Source organism: Egretta garzetta, unplaced genomic scaffold (assembly GCF_000687185.1).
Source record: "Egretta garzetta isolate BGI_Z169 unplaced genomic scaffold, ASM68718v1 scaffold34, whole genome shotgun sequence".
NCBI lineage: Eukaryota > Metazoa > Chordata > Aves > Pelecaniformes > Ardeidae > Egretta > Egretta garzetta.
The window spans coordinates 1,871,719-1,886,108 of record NW_009259586.1 but is presented as its reverse complement, the minus strand read 5'-3'; the positions used below and the strand labels follow the sequence as shown (position 1 = coordinate 1,886,108).

At 37.8% G+C, this 14,390-nt stretch overlaps 1 protein-coding gene across 1 annotated transcript; it reads left to right on the top strand.

The window, feature by feature from the left end:
* The first annotated feature begins 5,533 nt into the window (after positions 1 to 5,533).
* Positions 5,534 to 13,356, top strand: FN3K (fructosamine 3 kinase). Its single transcript, XM_009637802.2, has 6 exons — positions 5,534 to 5,696; positions 6,763 to 6,914; positions 8,246 to 8,337; positions 9,554 to 9,636; positions 10,529 to 10,651; positions 11,468 to 13,356. Exons 1-6 carry the CDS (start codon positions 5,556 to 5,558, stop codon positions 11,804 to 11,806), a joined length of 930 nt encoding a protein of 309 aa, XP_009636097.1. The 5' UTR covers positions 5,534 to 5,555; the 3' UTR covers positions 11,807 to 13,356.
* Positions 13,357 to 14,390: the final 1,034 nt, after the last annotated feature.

The window sequence follows — 14,390 nt, the reverse complement described above, 5'->3', positions numbered from 1 at the left end:
TCTTTCCTTAATTCTACTACTCTTCTCCCTGGCTGTTTAACTTTTGCTACAAAAAGTTTTAAAGCCTTGCTTGGTAGAATAGCTTTTACCTTATTGCTTAAATAAAAAGTTTTCCAGTTGATTATTGTTGTCTCTTTTCTGAATTAAAACTTTATAGCTTACGTCCATTCTTGGGGAGCTAATCTGTTAAAGGTCCCTAGTTTGTTAGACAGTTCTGGTCAACAAAGGTGTTGATGGGAACATGGTTGTGGATTTTAATATGGAGCAGTGTGTCACTGAAGAAAATTGATATGCTGTTTAGTTACAGTATCATCTGGGGTCCTTTCTGTGCCTTCAAACCAGCTGTTTGGATGTTGTTGATGAAATGTTATGTCCGTGCCCATACCCTTATCCCATTCACCCAAACTTAACATTGCTTAGTGCAGCTGATTGAAAAAATGCTGTGGAATTTTAGCCAGCAGTCAGGCTCATTAGGTCCTTTCTGTTCATTTCCATATGCCTTCATAATAAAAGTTAGAAGTTACTTAACAAGGTCATTCTGTTTACACATCTTCAACAAATCAACATGTTTATTTTGCTAAAATACTTAAATACATTTTGTCATTAGAAGGTGAAAAGTGATAATGAAGGTGGATTTTCTGTCATAGACTTGAGTAATAAACAGTAAATCTTCAAAGAACACCCTTTCCCAATAGAAATGAATCAAAATATTTTTATGATTGAAGGAAAATTGTGTTGTATGCACATTATGTAAATAGAACCAATTGTCTTTAGATTTTTAAGGGATGTTATGCTCACTTTTTCAAAGCCATTTTATGCTACAGTTAAAAATGGAAGGGATGTAGAGAGGAACACAAATGGATTGTAATAGCAAGCGCTTCTGTACCATGGATCCCTTGGGTTTGAGTTCTTATAGACAGCAGTTGAATCAGAGGATGGAGAAAGGGGTGAGATCTTCTCTTCTGAAGGCAGGCTGCTGGTGGACCCTAAAGAAGAAATTGCTGCAGTTCTGTAAGGTAATTTTTTTTTCCTGCTCTTAGAATTCTCTTTGATCAGTTAGTTGCATTCTGTGATCCAGGTGTGCCTCTGTTATTCTTTATCTTTTTTCTCTCATAGTTTAAAGCTAATGTGTTCCGCTGTTCCTTCTCATGTATTCTTTCCTCTTGGCTCCCTCCATGCTTTCTAAATCTGGCGAGCATGTTTCCTTGTACCCATGCTCTCATTCCATATTTCCTGGTTCTGTATAATAATTGTGCTGACTTTCCATTCCTATTTGTACAAGGGAAAAGGGTATAAGAACCATGTAATGTTTCTTAAATATATAGTGTACATGTATTTGTATATTGTAAAAAAAAAAAATTGTAATATTCTCTCATGATGTTTCTAAGTCTTTTCTCAAGGTGGATCACCACACATGTATGGCATATGTAGACTAAAGCATCACAAGGCATTTATTTTTGAAACATTGAAAACCAAATCTCTCTGTATCTTTTCGCTTAATTTAAACTCGATTTTGAGATTAATTCCTTAAGGAATTAGTAAGTTGGTATATGATTCTGCATAATTATAATAACATCAGCTTCTGCCTAGGAGAGAATTTATGGGAAGGCAAACTTGGAAATCTGGATTCAGAGTTCAGGACCATAGGAAAATTCAGGTTGGGAGAGACCTCAGGAGGTCACTTAGTTCAATCTACTGCTTAAAGCAGGATGAGCTATGAGGACAGGCCAGGTTACTTAGGTCTTTAGCTAGTCTGGTCTTGAAAACCTGCAAGGATGGAGGCTGCATAACCTCTCTGCGCTACTTGTTTCATGGCTTGACTGTCCTCATTGTGAAAATACATCTGTTTTGAACCTCTCTGCAAGAACCTGTATTTCTGCTGAACTGTTTATAATTCTTACGTACCCTACGTTTCGGTGTGATTTTTTTGTTTGTTTGTTTTCATTCTCATGGACTGCTGCCATCTGCAAAAACTGCCTGCAGAAACGAATGTTGTAGTCTAGTACTGCTTTTCTCCCTGCTTTTCGTCTTCATTGTTGTTCCAAAATAGATCTGGTGATTTTAACTGATGCTGGACTGTTCTAGCAGAAGTAAAAGCATGCGGGAAGTGGTGTATAATTAGCTTGTCTTGTAGGCAGTGTTTGTGGCAGAAGATTTAAGGGGAAAATATATTTCTGGTAACTGAGCCACACCAGAATCACAATAGCTTTTTTTGTTTTTCTCTGTAAAATAATACTCAATTACTTTTCCACACTTTTTTCAATGAAATCTCCAAGAATTCACTGTAATCTTCCAATATGTGGATGATATTGCATATAGAGCAACAGCCTGTGCGATTATACTGAAGATCAGATCTAGAGGATTAAAGGAGCTCAGAGTTATTTGTCCTTGGGTAGTTCCTGACGGAGAAACTGTAACTTCTGTCAAAGGAGAGCAGGTTTTTATGATGGAAAGTCTTTTCTTGCTCTTGGCTTACACTGTTCTATACAGCTTCTGTGTTTCCTGTGATTCTTTAGATACAGTTACTCGCAAAGGAGAAGTAAACAACCTTTTTCTCATTGGTATGCATGGGGGTATCTGTCTTCTGGACAGTCTTTGGAAACAGAAGCAGTTGTGAGCGAAACAAGAAGAGGAGAGCTGGGAAGCTAAACAGCTACAAACTCCAACACAAGCATAACCCTGAGGACAGTTCTTAAACCAGGAGCCCAACAACGCTGAGCTCGTTAGCCCTGCGTCCTTCCTCACTCTTCTCCCACCTCGCTGACACAATCGATGTTGCCCTGTGTGATCTGGCCATGGTGCTGAACTGGCGCTGCTGGGGGCGGGGGGCGCTGCCCTACCGGCCGGTGCTTCCAAGCTCTCTGTTCCTTCGAGCCCATCTGGGATGCTTTGGAGTTTTTTTTCCTTCCAGTGGTCGAAATGATGCTGTTCGAAGCTGCTTGATTTGAAACAACACAAACAAAAATGGTAGGAAACCAGCCGTTTCACCTCTGCGTTACTAGTTAAATATTGATCCAGCATGGAAGCAAACAGAAGGCTTTCCTGTCTCTTGGCTACTGTGTAAGTGATGCCATATATTTGCGTTAACGCAGTCCTGTTTCTGGTTTAACCAAAAAGAAAACGAAGTGTCGGAATGCTGAAAGAAGTGTTACAGTCACTAAAGATTGGCATCTTCACTGGACACTATAGGAGAGAATTCCATGGTGTAATAAGACTGCAAGAAGTTTGGGTTCAGTAGTAATATTGTGGATGAAGATCCACTCTCCTTGTTTGTTTTGGTTTTTGGGGCTTTTGGTTGGATTTTTTTCCTTAAAAGGTAAATAAAAAAATGAGTTAGGGTAGCTTTCACTATGGAGAGATAAGGATCCCTGCTCATTGTCATTTATTTTGTTGGCAAAAAACTTTTATTCCTTTCCCCAAGGAACGTAGGGTAAACCCCAAGGATTCCTTCCCCACTGCAACCTAGGGTATGATTGCCTCCTTCCAGCAGTTGGAGACTATTGTTCTAATAGCAGGGTACTCTTTAGGGCTTCATATAGTCTGAAATTCAAATTGTTTTGCATTTTCGCTCTCTATATAAATCAGTCATATGAGTCATATTAACTAACTACCTCAAACTGGCCAAGATCTACAGCCATAATCAAGTTGCTGTGAGTGCATGTGCACTGGTTTACTGTGATTTAATGTACCTGCTGAGCCCTTATGCTTTAAGCTTTCTTTGGTCCAGGCACAGTTGTTTGCTTTAGCAGCTGTGGCTCCCTTTCTAGGCACAAGTGCTCCATGAGAGCATATGGACAAACTACTTGAGACTCCTTCAGTAAGTGCTGACTCTACGTCTCCCCAACATTACTTTCTGTAGCTCTATTTTGTGAATAATCTGTTTCACAGTTAGTATATCAGTGATGTGACGGGTATAAAATATTATAGCTGGACTTTGTAGAAAGATTTCCAAAGCAGTCACTGCTTACTTTAGACATATAATGCAAAGGTCCAACCTAGATATATAATCTCCAAAGTGGCTTCTTGCTATTCTTAAGTACTCTTCTGTATTTGAGTTGCTGTTTCTGAGTCCGGGTCATGAGCTGCACTTTTCTAGCTTCTGCTCTTACTCCATAAGCAATGTCCCACTCAAATAAATCTGGATGCTAGAAAAGTTCCTGCTTAGCCAGCTTGTCCCTTTGAGATCTGCTATGTTCCAGCTGTTGCATGTGCCATGAGGAGCTATGTTCTGAGAAAGTACTTGTTTGAGAAGTAACTTGTACTGTACCAATATTTTTCACTCCATGTAGGACTGGAACCAGTTGTGACTGTAGTGAAAAGCCTACCTAACTGAAGCCAATACTTGTCGAGTAATTGTTCCTTTCTCTGCCAAAACCAAATAGCTTATATGAATCAATGCAAACAAATAGTAGTGAAAAGAGAGAGAAATTCATGAAAGCAAAGTGCAACAGTAGTGCCAGAATCCAGAAGTTCGCTGGGGAGATGGGAGGTGTTGCTGCTCCACATGAGAACAAGAACTGCAGCCTTTTCCACAGATTATACCATGCTAGGAGTTGGTCATAGCCACCTAATCAAATGCGTTGTCTTTATACAGACCTTATTAAAATAAATATTGTAGGGTCTGGGTTAAAGGTTTAACGTTTTAAAGGTTTAACGCTTTATACCTGAGGGTGTCAGTGCACTTTTCAAGGATGAAGCGATTAAATTCAGTAGTACCCAAAGGATCTTCCTTCTGTGTGTTACAGATTGTGAAAGGAGATAAAAAGCTGAAATGATGTCCTAAAGATCAAGTTAGATCTGGGTAAGCATATAGGAACAGTATCACAAATTTCTTTATTAACAGCTTTATGTTTTTACTGTGGATTTTCACTTGATAATGTCCAGCCCTGAGCACCTTACTATCTCACTGCCTTGAGGGCACTTGCAGGCAATAAAAAATCTTTTGACTGTCTCTTGTGAGAGAACGAATTATGTCCCAAGAAGGGGAAGCATTCTAAAGATCTCAGTGATGACAACACATTTCTGGTGGCCGACTTCTGGTCAGCAGCATGATTTAATCACGTCCTTATGGACTGCAACTTTGTTTTTCGTATCTTAAATAGCCACAATACAACGCGTGCGCAATTTGTATTGTTTCATTTAAACTCCCTCTAGTGGATTGGTTTAAAAATGACGTCTTCTACCCATGCGATCAGAGAGCTTAAAAAAGAAAAACGGGTCCAAACTACAAATACCAGCAGCTCTCGGCACAGTTGAGAGAGGACCCAGAACACACCTCCCAATTTTATTCTAGCAAATATTTCTAAAGACTTTTACGTATAGCTATAAAAGCCCATGGGAGACAAAGCATTTTGAAATATTATCTCTGGATTTGCCTTTCTTTTTTTTGGCTGCTATTTTTTTTTTTTGGGTGCTTTTTTTTTTTTTTTTTTTTTTATTTGGTGGGTGGCCCTTTCTACCTCATAGCAGAGTGACAGCAAAAGAAGGACCCAAACCTTTAATCTTGTTTTGCAGTGGATTTAACAGAAAACAGCTGCAGCAGCCTGGAAATCACCATGGAAAAAATCCTGAAAACAGAATTGAAAACTTCCGTTCTGAAGGCATTTGGAAGCTCGGGAGGAGGATACATTAGCCAAGGCCAAGGTTATGAAACAGACAGTGGACGAGTATTTGTTAAAATCAACCAGAAACCTCAGGTTAATGCTATCAGATATTTAACTACTAATACTGTTGCATGTTGAGAGTTTTTTATTTTAAAAACACATGATTGTTAATAATTTAGATTTCTGCATTTTCAGGCTGACTTTTAATTATTCAAGTTTTCCTTTCAGGTTTTTTTTTTAAAAGCTGTAGTCTATTTTATATCAAGTATTAATGCATCAGGTTTTGTTAATGCAAAATGAGGTGTAATGCAGTGTGATAACCCTCAACAACAAGAATTGACATTGCAATATGTAAAAAGAGGCTAATTACAGAGTTGGTATTGTTGTACTTGGAGTGTGGAAGAGTCTAAAGCTGAATTTGCATTCACTGCATTCTTTTTCATGTTTCAGTTGGTAGGATAGAATAGTGGGAGGGAGGAAACAGGGTGTCAGTGCTAAAAGTCATGTATTATTTTTAAAGCTACAGAGGTTTCAAACTTCCCCACTGCTTTTTGTATTTCTAGTAGTGTGATTCTTGCAATTTTTCAGGCCGAGTTCTTGACTCTTCTGTTAGTAAATGAATACAGTACTCAATGGCTTTTTGTAACACCACCGTGCATCAGAAATTTGCTTTATCAGTATCAAAACCATCCTAAAACTTCTGTGAAGAACAGCATCTTTACTTCAAAAATGTAGAGTACAGGCTTAATATTTTTGCTGTCATCTCCATCTGGTGGCCATTGACCTGCATGGAAAGGCGAACCGGTTTAAGGATTCGATCTTTTACTTCATTTAGTAATTGTCATCTGTGGTTTTGAAGGAGGTCTTGGGTATTATTGTCAGAGATACTGTTACATCTGAGTAGTTTGGTATCTCTGTAAGCCACTGGAAATGACAGTGAAATGTGACATATCTGACATATCCTACTACCCTACAATGAATTTGGGAAAAAAAAAGTTGGAATAAAGGCACTCAAGTACTGAAACCTTGCTGCAGCTACATTCTTTTATCATGATGAATTAGCTCCTTGTAGCTTTGTAAACCAGGAGATTTTTTTTTTCCAAAGTACTTGTTGCAGACATCCATAGTTTAGCCCAAGGATATTATTTTTCCTTGACAGGCTAGAAAAATGTTTGAAGGGGAAATGGCAAGTTTGGAAGCTATTCAGAAAACCAATATTGTGAGAGTACCTCAGCCTATTAAAGTAATTGACCTACCTGGAGGAGGAGCAATGTTTGTCATGGAGTACCTAAAGATGAAACACCTCAACAAGTATGTCTGTACATCTCTCTCTCTTGTTATGATGTTTTGGGGCATGTTTTCTTATATCTTACAGTCAGTCAAAAAACTTCATGAGAAGAAACTCTCTATTCTCTCAGTTAGAGCTTATATTTGTCAAGATCCATGTTTGTGTGTGTGTATGTGTACATATTAAAAAAATATATACACATATCTATATATGTGTGTGTATACACTCCTTCCCTATATTTTGCTTTTCTCTGACCCTCTGCCTGCAATAGAAATGGCATGCTATTGCTAGCCTAGAGCTTTATCTGCTGGTCTGCGTGTGCTGAGATACTACTGAAGTGAATGTGATAAAGTCTGTGTTTAGCCTATCTTTCCCTCATGAGATTTTTCATTTGAGTTTCTTTTCCCAGCCTATCAGTTTTCTTTACATTTTCTTATGTCTTTGAAACCTCTGCTTCTCAAAGCATAATCTTCAAGTATGATTGAAGCCAGTCAACAAGGTCAAAGGCACTAGGGTGAGGAGGAACTAAATGGATAGATAACATGAATTTCCATTTTGTCCATCAGCCAATCTGAACATGGAATTGAAGAGTCATAGGCTGCTGAACACACACTTTCAGGAGTTAACTGCTTCGTTCTGGGCCTCTGTGGGAACGTAGTAATGCCTATGGCTCTTCTGGCAGTTGTTTGCCCAACCTATCTATTTTTATTGGGAGAATAATGGCAATTCCACAGCCTCCCCAAACAGTCCATTCCAATCCATCCCACTCTTCCTAGGAAAGATTTTTCTAATGTCTAATCTCAGTCCTCCAGGTTGCAGTTTTAAACCCATTATTTTCTACCCATTCTGGGCACAGAAGAAATTGGTTTCCGTCCTTGCAGCTTCTGTTAAGATATCTGCAATATTTTTAACTGTTTATTAGTTGCATTAAGCAACCTCAACTCAGTCGTTGCCTATGGCTTCTTTTTAGACTTACCATTCTTACTGCTGTTCAGCTGATCTCCAAATGTGAGGCCCAAAAATGGACACCATGTTCTGTTCTCTGCTTATTAATGTGAAGCTGATGAGGACTACTTGATCCTCCTGCACTTTATGCTCCTGTTTATACAACCCTGTGTTCTGTTTACCTTTCTTGCAACAGTGTTGACTTATGTTCATTTTATTATCTGTTACAACCCATTTCTTCAGAGCTGTTGTCTAGTCATTTGCTCCCTGTTAGGTACTTGTGAAGTTGGTTAAGTTTCTGTATTTGGCAAATATACACTTGCTTATATTTAACTGATTTTTTTTTTTTTTCCCCCCTGTAATACTTTGTTCACTTGTTTCAGCTGCATTTTGGTTTTTGATCCTACAGATATTCTTCAAAGCTTGGAGAGCAGATAGCAGATCTTCATCTTTATAACCAGAAACTTGGAGAGAAATTGAGGAAGGAGGGAAACACAATTGGTAGAGTATTGATATCATGTACTAAACCAAAAATGAAATAATTCATTTGTCTGTGGTACAGTATTGCATTATAAATTTTAATGATAATCAAAGTCAATACTGGGACACTGTTTCATGAGATGTGTCCCTTCTGTCCCTTTGCCACACTTCTCAAATGTACATTATATACACAGGAGCTACAATTACTATTATAATTGTTAAATGTGTAATTTTAACCTTGACAAAACTAAATTAATTTCTTCTTAATGCTTCATTTTGTGTGTACTTTGTTGTATAAAATTATGCGCATACTAAAATTTAGTAAGAAATCATGCTGATATTTGATAGATCTTTCAACATTTCATAAGTCAAACTGAAAATTTGGACTAATTGTCTTTTTCGGTGTCAGTTAAACCTTTCAGCCTCATGCACCATCAATCTCAACGTTCTTGACCTTACAGACAACCTCTTTTTTTTTGTTTACTCTTGGTTTAGACAATTAGGTTATTACAGGATATGGTCCCAGTTAGTAAACACATAATTAAATTCCTCTTTAAAGATGTTGGGAACTACATTTCTGAACTCAAATATGTAGCAAAATACACAACAATTGCTTCTCCCTGAAGGCAACTGTAATTCAGCAGTGTAAGGTCACGATCCAGTTTCAATGAAGACACCATCCATCAGTCTTTGGAAAGTGGATTAAGGCATAAATGGAAAAAAAAAAAAAAAAAAGAAAGCTATACAAAGAATCATTCTTTTAACATTATTCATATTAAAACCTGAACCACCAGTCTCTGTGTCTTTCCCATGACTTCAGGGATGGACCAGGTTTGACTCTTAGTGGTGGACATATTGTAGTACATATTTCTGAGTGAAGGCCAAATTACTGGCAGGTCACAAATAATCTATCAAAAATAAGCCATATTTAATGACAACATGTTCAAGTGTCGGAATAGTAGATTGTGAATCTGGTATCTGGACTCTGTTCCTGAATGTCTAACTCATTTATGCAAAGAAAAGTCACCAACTGTGACTCATTGTGCCTCCATTTCCATTCAGTATCTTCAAGTTTAAGAGAGTTCTTTCCATCTTCAGAGAGGGTTGTAACTGTGAAGTAAGTGTAACTTACTGCTTAAAATCAGTTTGTATGCCTATTCTGTGGAATTTAGTTCTGTGTTTGCAAACTTTACTGTATAAGGATCTTAAAACTCCCAATATTTATTTTGTTCCTTAGGTAAAGGAGCAGGATGTGCTGAGTCTCAGTATGTGGATAAGTTTGGATTCCATACAGCCACTTGCTGTGGTTATATACCACAGGTATGTTCCATGCCTGCGAAAGCTAACATGTACTCATAGAGTTCTATAAACTCTTTATACAAAAGCTTGTTTCCTTGGCCTTCAGCTTTATGATCACAGTTTTGCTTCCACTGTTTCATTCTGACCTGACGGTGAGGGGAATATGATGGCTATTCAATGTGTGTGGCTTGCTACAACGCATGTAACAAGCAGACGCAGCGGATCAAGAAGGATTTGAAATTGTGCGGTGGTTCTTTAGCTTGTTGATGCTTAATAAAATAAGTATCCCTTCACATACCATGTCATGATTTTGTTTTTTCTAAACGCCTACTGTATAGATCTCAAATGGCAAAATCCACTGCTTTTAGAGAGCCTCATCATGTAAGACATCACATAAGACGATGGAAGGGGCTCTCAGGGGAAGTCAGTCATTTGCTGGCTCTGCACATGGTAGAATTTCATTCTGCTGTTTAACTGAATGAACTTTCAAGATCTCAAACTCTTTGCTAAGTATAACTTCTCACCAAATTAGAAATACATTACTCAATAAAAATGAATGCTTTTGCATTTCCAGAAAGATTTTGGCATATAATATGGAACAACTGAAATGATCTCACCAGAACAGAAACTGTCATTCTAAAACACATTAAGAAAATTTGAATGAATGAAAATAGCCAGAACCTCAACTTATATCTCATGCTAGAGACAGCCCCACCTAAGCATGGAAGAGAGTATCACTCCCAAAAGAACAATCAACAAAATGTCTAGTAACATTGTGAATAGGTCATAGTAACATTGTCTAGGCCATTGTGTCAGCCTCAAACATTTTAACTTGATACCTGTGTATTATTAATATACTGACAATGTATATGTTAAAATTGTTTATTACAAACCTCTGTATTACATTTTCTAGGTGAATGAATGGCAGAGTGATTGGCCTTCCTTCTTTATTCGTCACCGACTCCAGGCTCAGTTGGATTTGATTGAGAAAGATTATGGAGACAGAGAAGCCAGAGAACTTTGGTCACAGCTGAAAGTATGAATCATGTCATAAATTTGTTTTAGAATATTAGAAAATAAGTATCAGTGGAATTTTAGAGGTGTTTTATAAGAGATTTACATAGCTTTTAATGAACAGCAGTAACTGGCCTAGCTTTACAGCTGGTCCAACAACATCATCAGCTGAAAAGAATTCATGTTGCTCTTTCAGTTTTTTAATAGATAGTGAAAAGAAACCTGTAATTCAGCACTGACATTTATTTCTTAGAATACAGCTAATAATAAGATGGTAAATCCTATCTAAGAACCTGGAGTTACAAAGTAGGTAAGATTCTGCTGCCCAGGCAGATTTTTTTTTTTTTTTTTTTTAATTGGTCCAGGCTCACAGCTGAGACTGTGATTCAGGTCACACTCCACACGACACTTAGGAAACAGCCAGGAGTGTATTCCTCTGCAAGCTCTACATCACAATTTCTTCCTTAATTCTAGTTAACTGGTACAGATGCTTACTGCTGCCCTTTTTGCCACTGAAACCTTTAATTTAAATGGAATTTGTTTTATATTTCTTGTGACAGCCAATACAGTCCTGTCTAGAAACAATATGTTAATATTAGATGTTGATACTAGACTGTGAATTAAATGATTTGCTAAGCTCTGTCAAGAACAACCAAGAACATTTACTACTGGTTTACAGTTTAGGTTTAGGTTTTGTAGCTATCAATGTCAAAAGCACTCCATGAGGACTGCAAATGGGCAGTATTTGGCCAGCTTAGTCTCTTATATAATGCAGTAGTTTATTTAGTATATTCTTCAAAACTCTTTAATTGTTACATGTTTTTTCATGCTTTTTCAGCTAAAGATTCCTGAAATGTTCTGTGACGTAGAAATTGTTCCTGCTCTCCTGCATGGGGACCTGTGGGCAGGGAATGTGGCTGAGGACGACTCTGGGCCAATTATCTTTGACCCTGCTTCCTTCTATGGCCATTCAGAATTTGAACTGGCCATTGCTGGAATGTTTGGTGGGTTTAGCAGCTGCTTTTTCTCTGCCTATCACAGTAAAATACCCAAAGCTCCAGGATTTGAGAAACGAAACAAATTGTATCAGCTCTTTAATTACATAAACCACTGGAACCATTTTGGGACAGGGTACAGGGGATCTACCCTCAATGTAATGAGAAAACTTCTAAAGTAACCAGATAGGTTTGAGAAATTCTGACATCATCCCTTAGTGTAATGAACAGCCCCTGCTTATCAGAAGTAATGCAAACTAGGAATTAATGTTGACGAGAAAACATCTGACACATAAAAGGCTTAGTACACTTTTGAGCCTCACTAAATGTTGAGTGATTCTGTAATTTTTAACTTATACACTAGTTTACTAGCACAGATTCATACCCTGCTGAAGGAAAAGACTGCATTGTTTGTGAAGACTCCACTAGTTTGGAAAAGTAGCGTGACAGTCAGCCCAACCTTACACGCTGTAGAGTCTTACTCAGAGCTGCCACGTTTCCACAGTTTGCATCTTGCCACTTCTGCTGCTGCCCTGTCAGCAGTTCATGACTGACAGCTACTCTTGTGGGGCTGGAAGTAATAACTAATTCCTCACCTGTGCCCTTTTTTGTTCTGTTATAGTTTTTCCTCTCTGTTTCCATCCCCTTTCCCATTTATATTTCTGTTGTCTTTCCTTTCCCATGTTTAGTATCCTGATCCAAAATTTCCATCAGATTCTATGAATCTGAAAATGAAAACATTCTCTTTTTGATTTAAAGAGTAGACAAGGCCCTTTGGACTGCACTTGGCAAGCATATATAATTAATAAAATTTCTAATATTTATTTTAATTTAATGTAATTTACTTACATGCTTTTGTTTTTCTCTTGCTATGAGAAATTAGATTACAGTGGTATTTTGTAAAAAGGATGTCTCTAGTTCCTTGGTAATTAACTTTATGGTCAGAAAGTGGGTTGTTACCACACGTTTGATAATAACATATCATAATTTTAGTATGATATTTTAGGGTGTTATACTATGATAGTAACATATTTAAATAACTTTGTAAAAAGATAGTAAGAAGTGTGAGGGAGGCTTAGTGTTTTGATGACAAGAAAGCATCTATTGCTGCTGTGTTGGTTGGTGCTTGATGTATTTTCAGTTTTCTAAAATAACGTACAGTAGGCAAAGCTCGTCTGTTCTGCCACTGCTGGTTTATTGAAGGAATGGTGTCAAATTAGATGGCTTTATAATGTTTTTTAATAATCCTAACTGCTTTATTTTTACAGAAAACATAGGCAATGATAATTTGGGGAGAAAACTGTGCAACAAAGATACTGGCATATAATGTGTACATTAAACAAATCCGTGTTTTTTAATAGAAGAAAGTGGTAAAGAAAGTAGATGTAAGTGCAGTCTGAAAAATGCTTATGTGGATCAGAAAATGTGAGTAAGAATGACTGAACTTATGTATTTAGGCTTCAGATGGTTGTCATGACTAAAACCTAAAATGTTATATTCAAAAATGGTCAGATACATTTAGGCTTTTTTTTCAGCTTTAAATGACTCTGCTATAAAGACTTCATAAACTTTAAAGTCCCATGTTGTAATTTATACTGTTCTAAAAAAAATGCATTCCATTCTCTGTAAACATAATACAAATAGTTAAAAATTTTTGCTCCTTTGAATTTGGGCTACAATTAGGGGAAGGTGTAACAGTGTGCTTGTAACACTTAATACAACTGTAACAGTGGAAAATGGAATAATAAAGTTAGAATACAGTTGAAATCTTAGCTGACAGCTAGAAGATCTAGATCTGAGAAAACAGCAAAGTGCATGCATACTACTATTTATTAATGTTAACAAAAATACTTGTATTACATTGGAAACTACCTGTGAATTTAAGATTTCTCCTTCTCAAATAAAATACTTGCCTTGCAGAAACTAGGCATTTGGTGTACCTGCATTTTGTGATTGTGGTTTGCTTTAATGAATTTGAGCCTGAAGAGAAGGTATTTGGGTATGGATGGAGTTGCTGGATACTGGGAAAGAGAAGTTAACCTGTCCTAATGTCTTGACCTGACTCAGGTGTCTCCCTGAATTTCCTTTATAACCACATGTGAAGGTGACTAATCTCACCCTGAGCACCCATTTTAGTTTGTCAGCTGGTATGATCCTTCAAGTTGATTTTCTATTATGTAAAAAGATAAGCTGAGGTGACTTAGTAAATGTCTGCTTTAGACCCTGACTTCAGTTTCCTAGTGTTGGAGGTGTGTCGAGAGGGAAGCAGAAAAGTAGTGCTGTTACCTGGTAGAATATTCAGTAGCTAGGGGAAAAGTGTGTGGGGAAGGAAGGTTGTTTGGAGATGTGTATGTCTTGGGCTCAAATATGACAAAGTCTCTTCCTAAGAAAGCTAACGGGATAGAATCTGGCACGAGAGGGAGTAACTGCTGTGAGGGGGCAGACATTTGTTTGAGTCCTCCCACTCGCTTCCCTTTTTTCTGTAGTTGTAGCTTTCAGCATTCAAACTCTGTTTCCAGAATTTTATGCGATTTAGAGAGTGAGTTGTTATATTAGCCATGTAATTGTTTTGGCGTGGATAGGGTGAGGAATGGAGGTGGTTACGGATAACAGCATAATCTGGTTGCCTTCCACATGTGTTTTGCAACCTATGAGGGGCAAATGCAGGCCCGTTCTTCCCGACAGGAGAGAGCTTCTGCGCCCGGCGGCCTAGCAGGAAGGCGGGCAGACCTGGGCACCAGCCTGCGCCACGGCCGAGATGCAGCT

Coding starts and splice junctions, on each gene's coding strand:
- FN3K (XM_009637802.2), top strand. CDS start 5,556: ATGGAAAAAATCCTGAAAACAGAATTGAAAACTTCCGTTCTGAAGGCA. Junction 9,637..10,528: donor GCTGTGGTTATATACCACAG/GTATGTTCCATG, acceptor TACATTTTCTAG/GTGAATGAATGGCAGAGTGA. Junction 10,652..11,467: donor AACTTTGGTCACAGCTGAAA/GTATGAATCATG, acceptor ATGCTTTTTCAG/CTAAAGATTCCTGAAATGTT.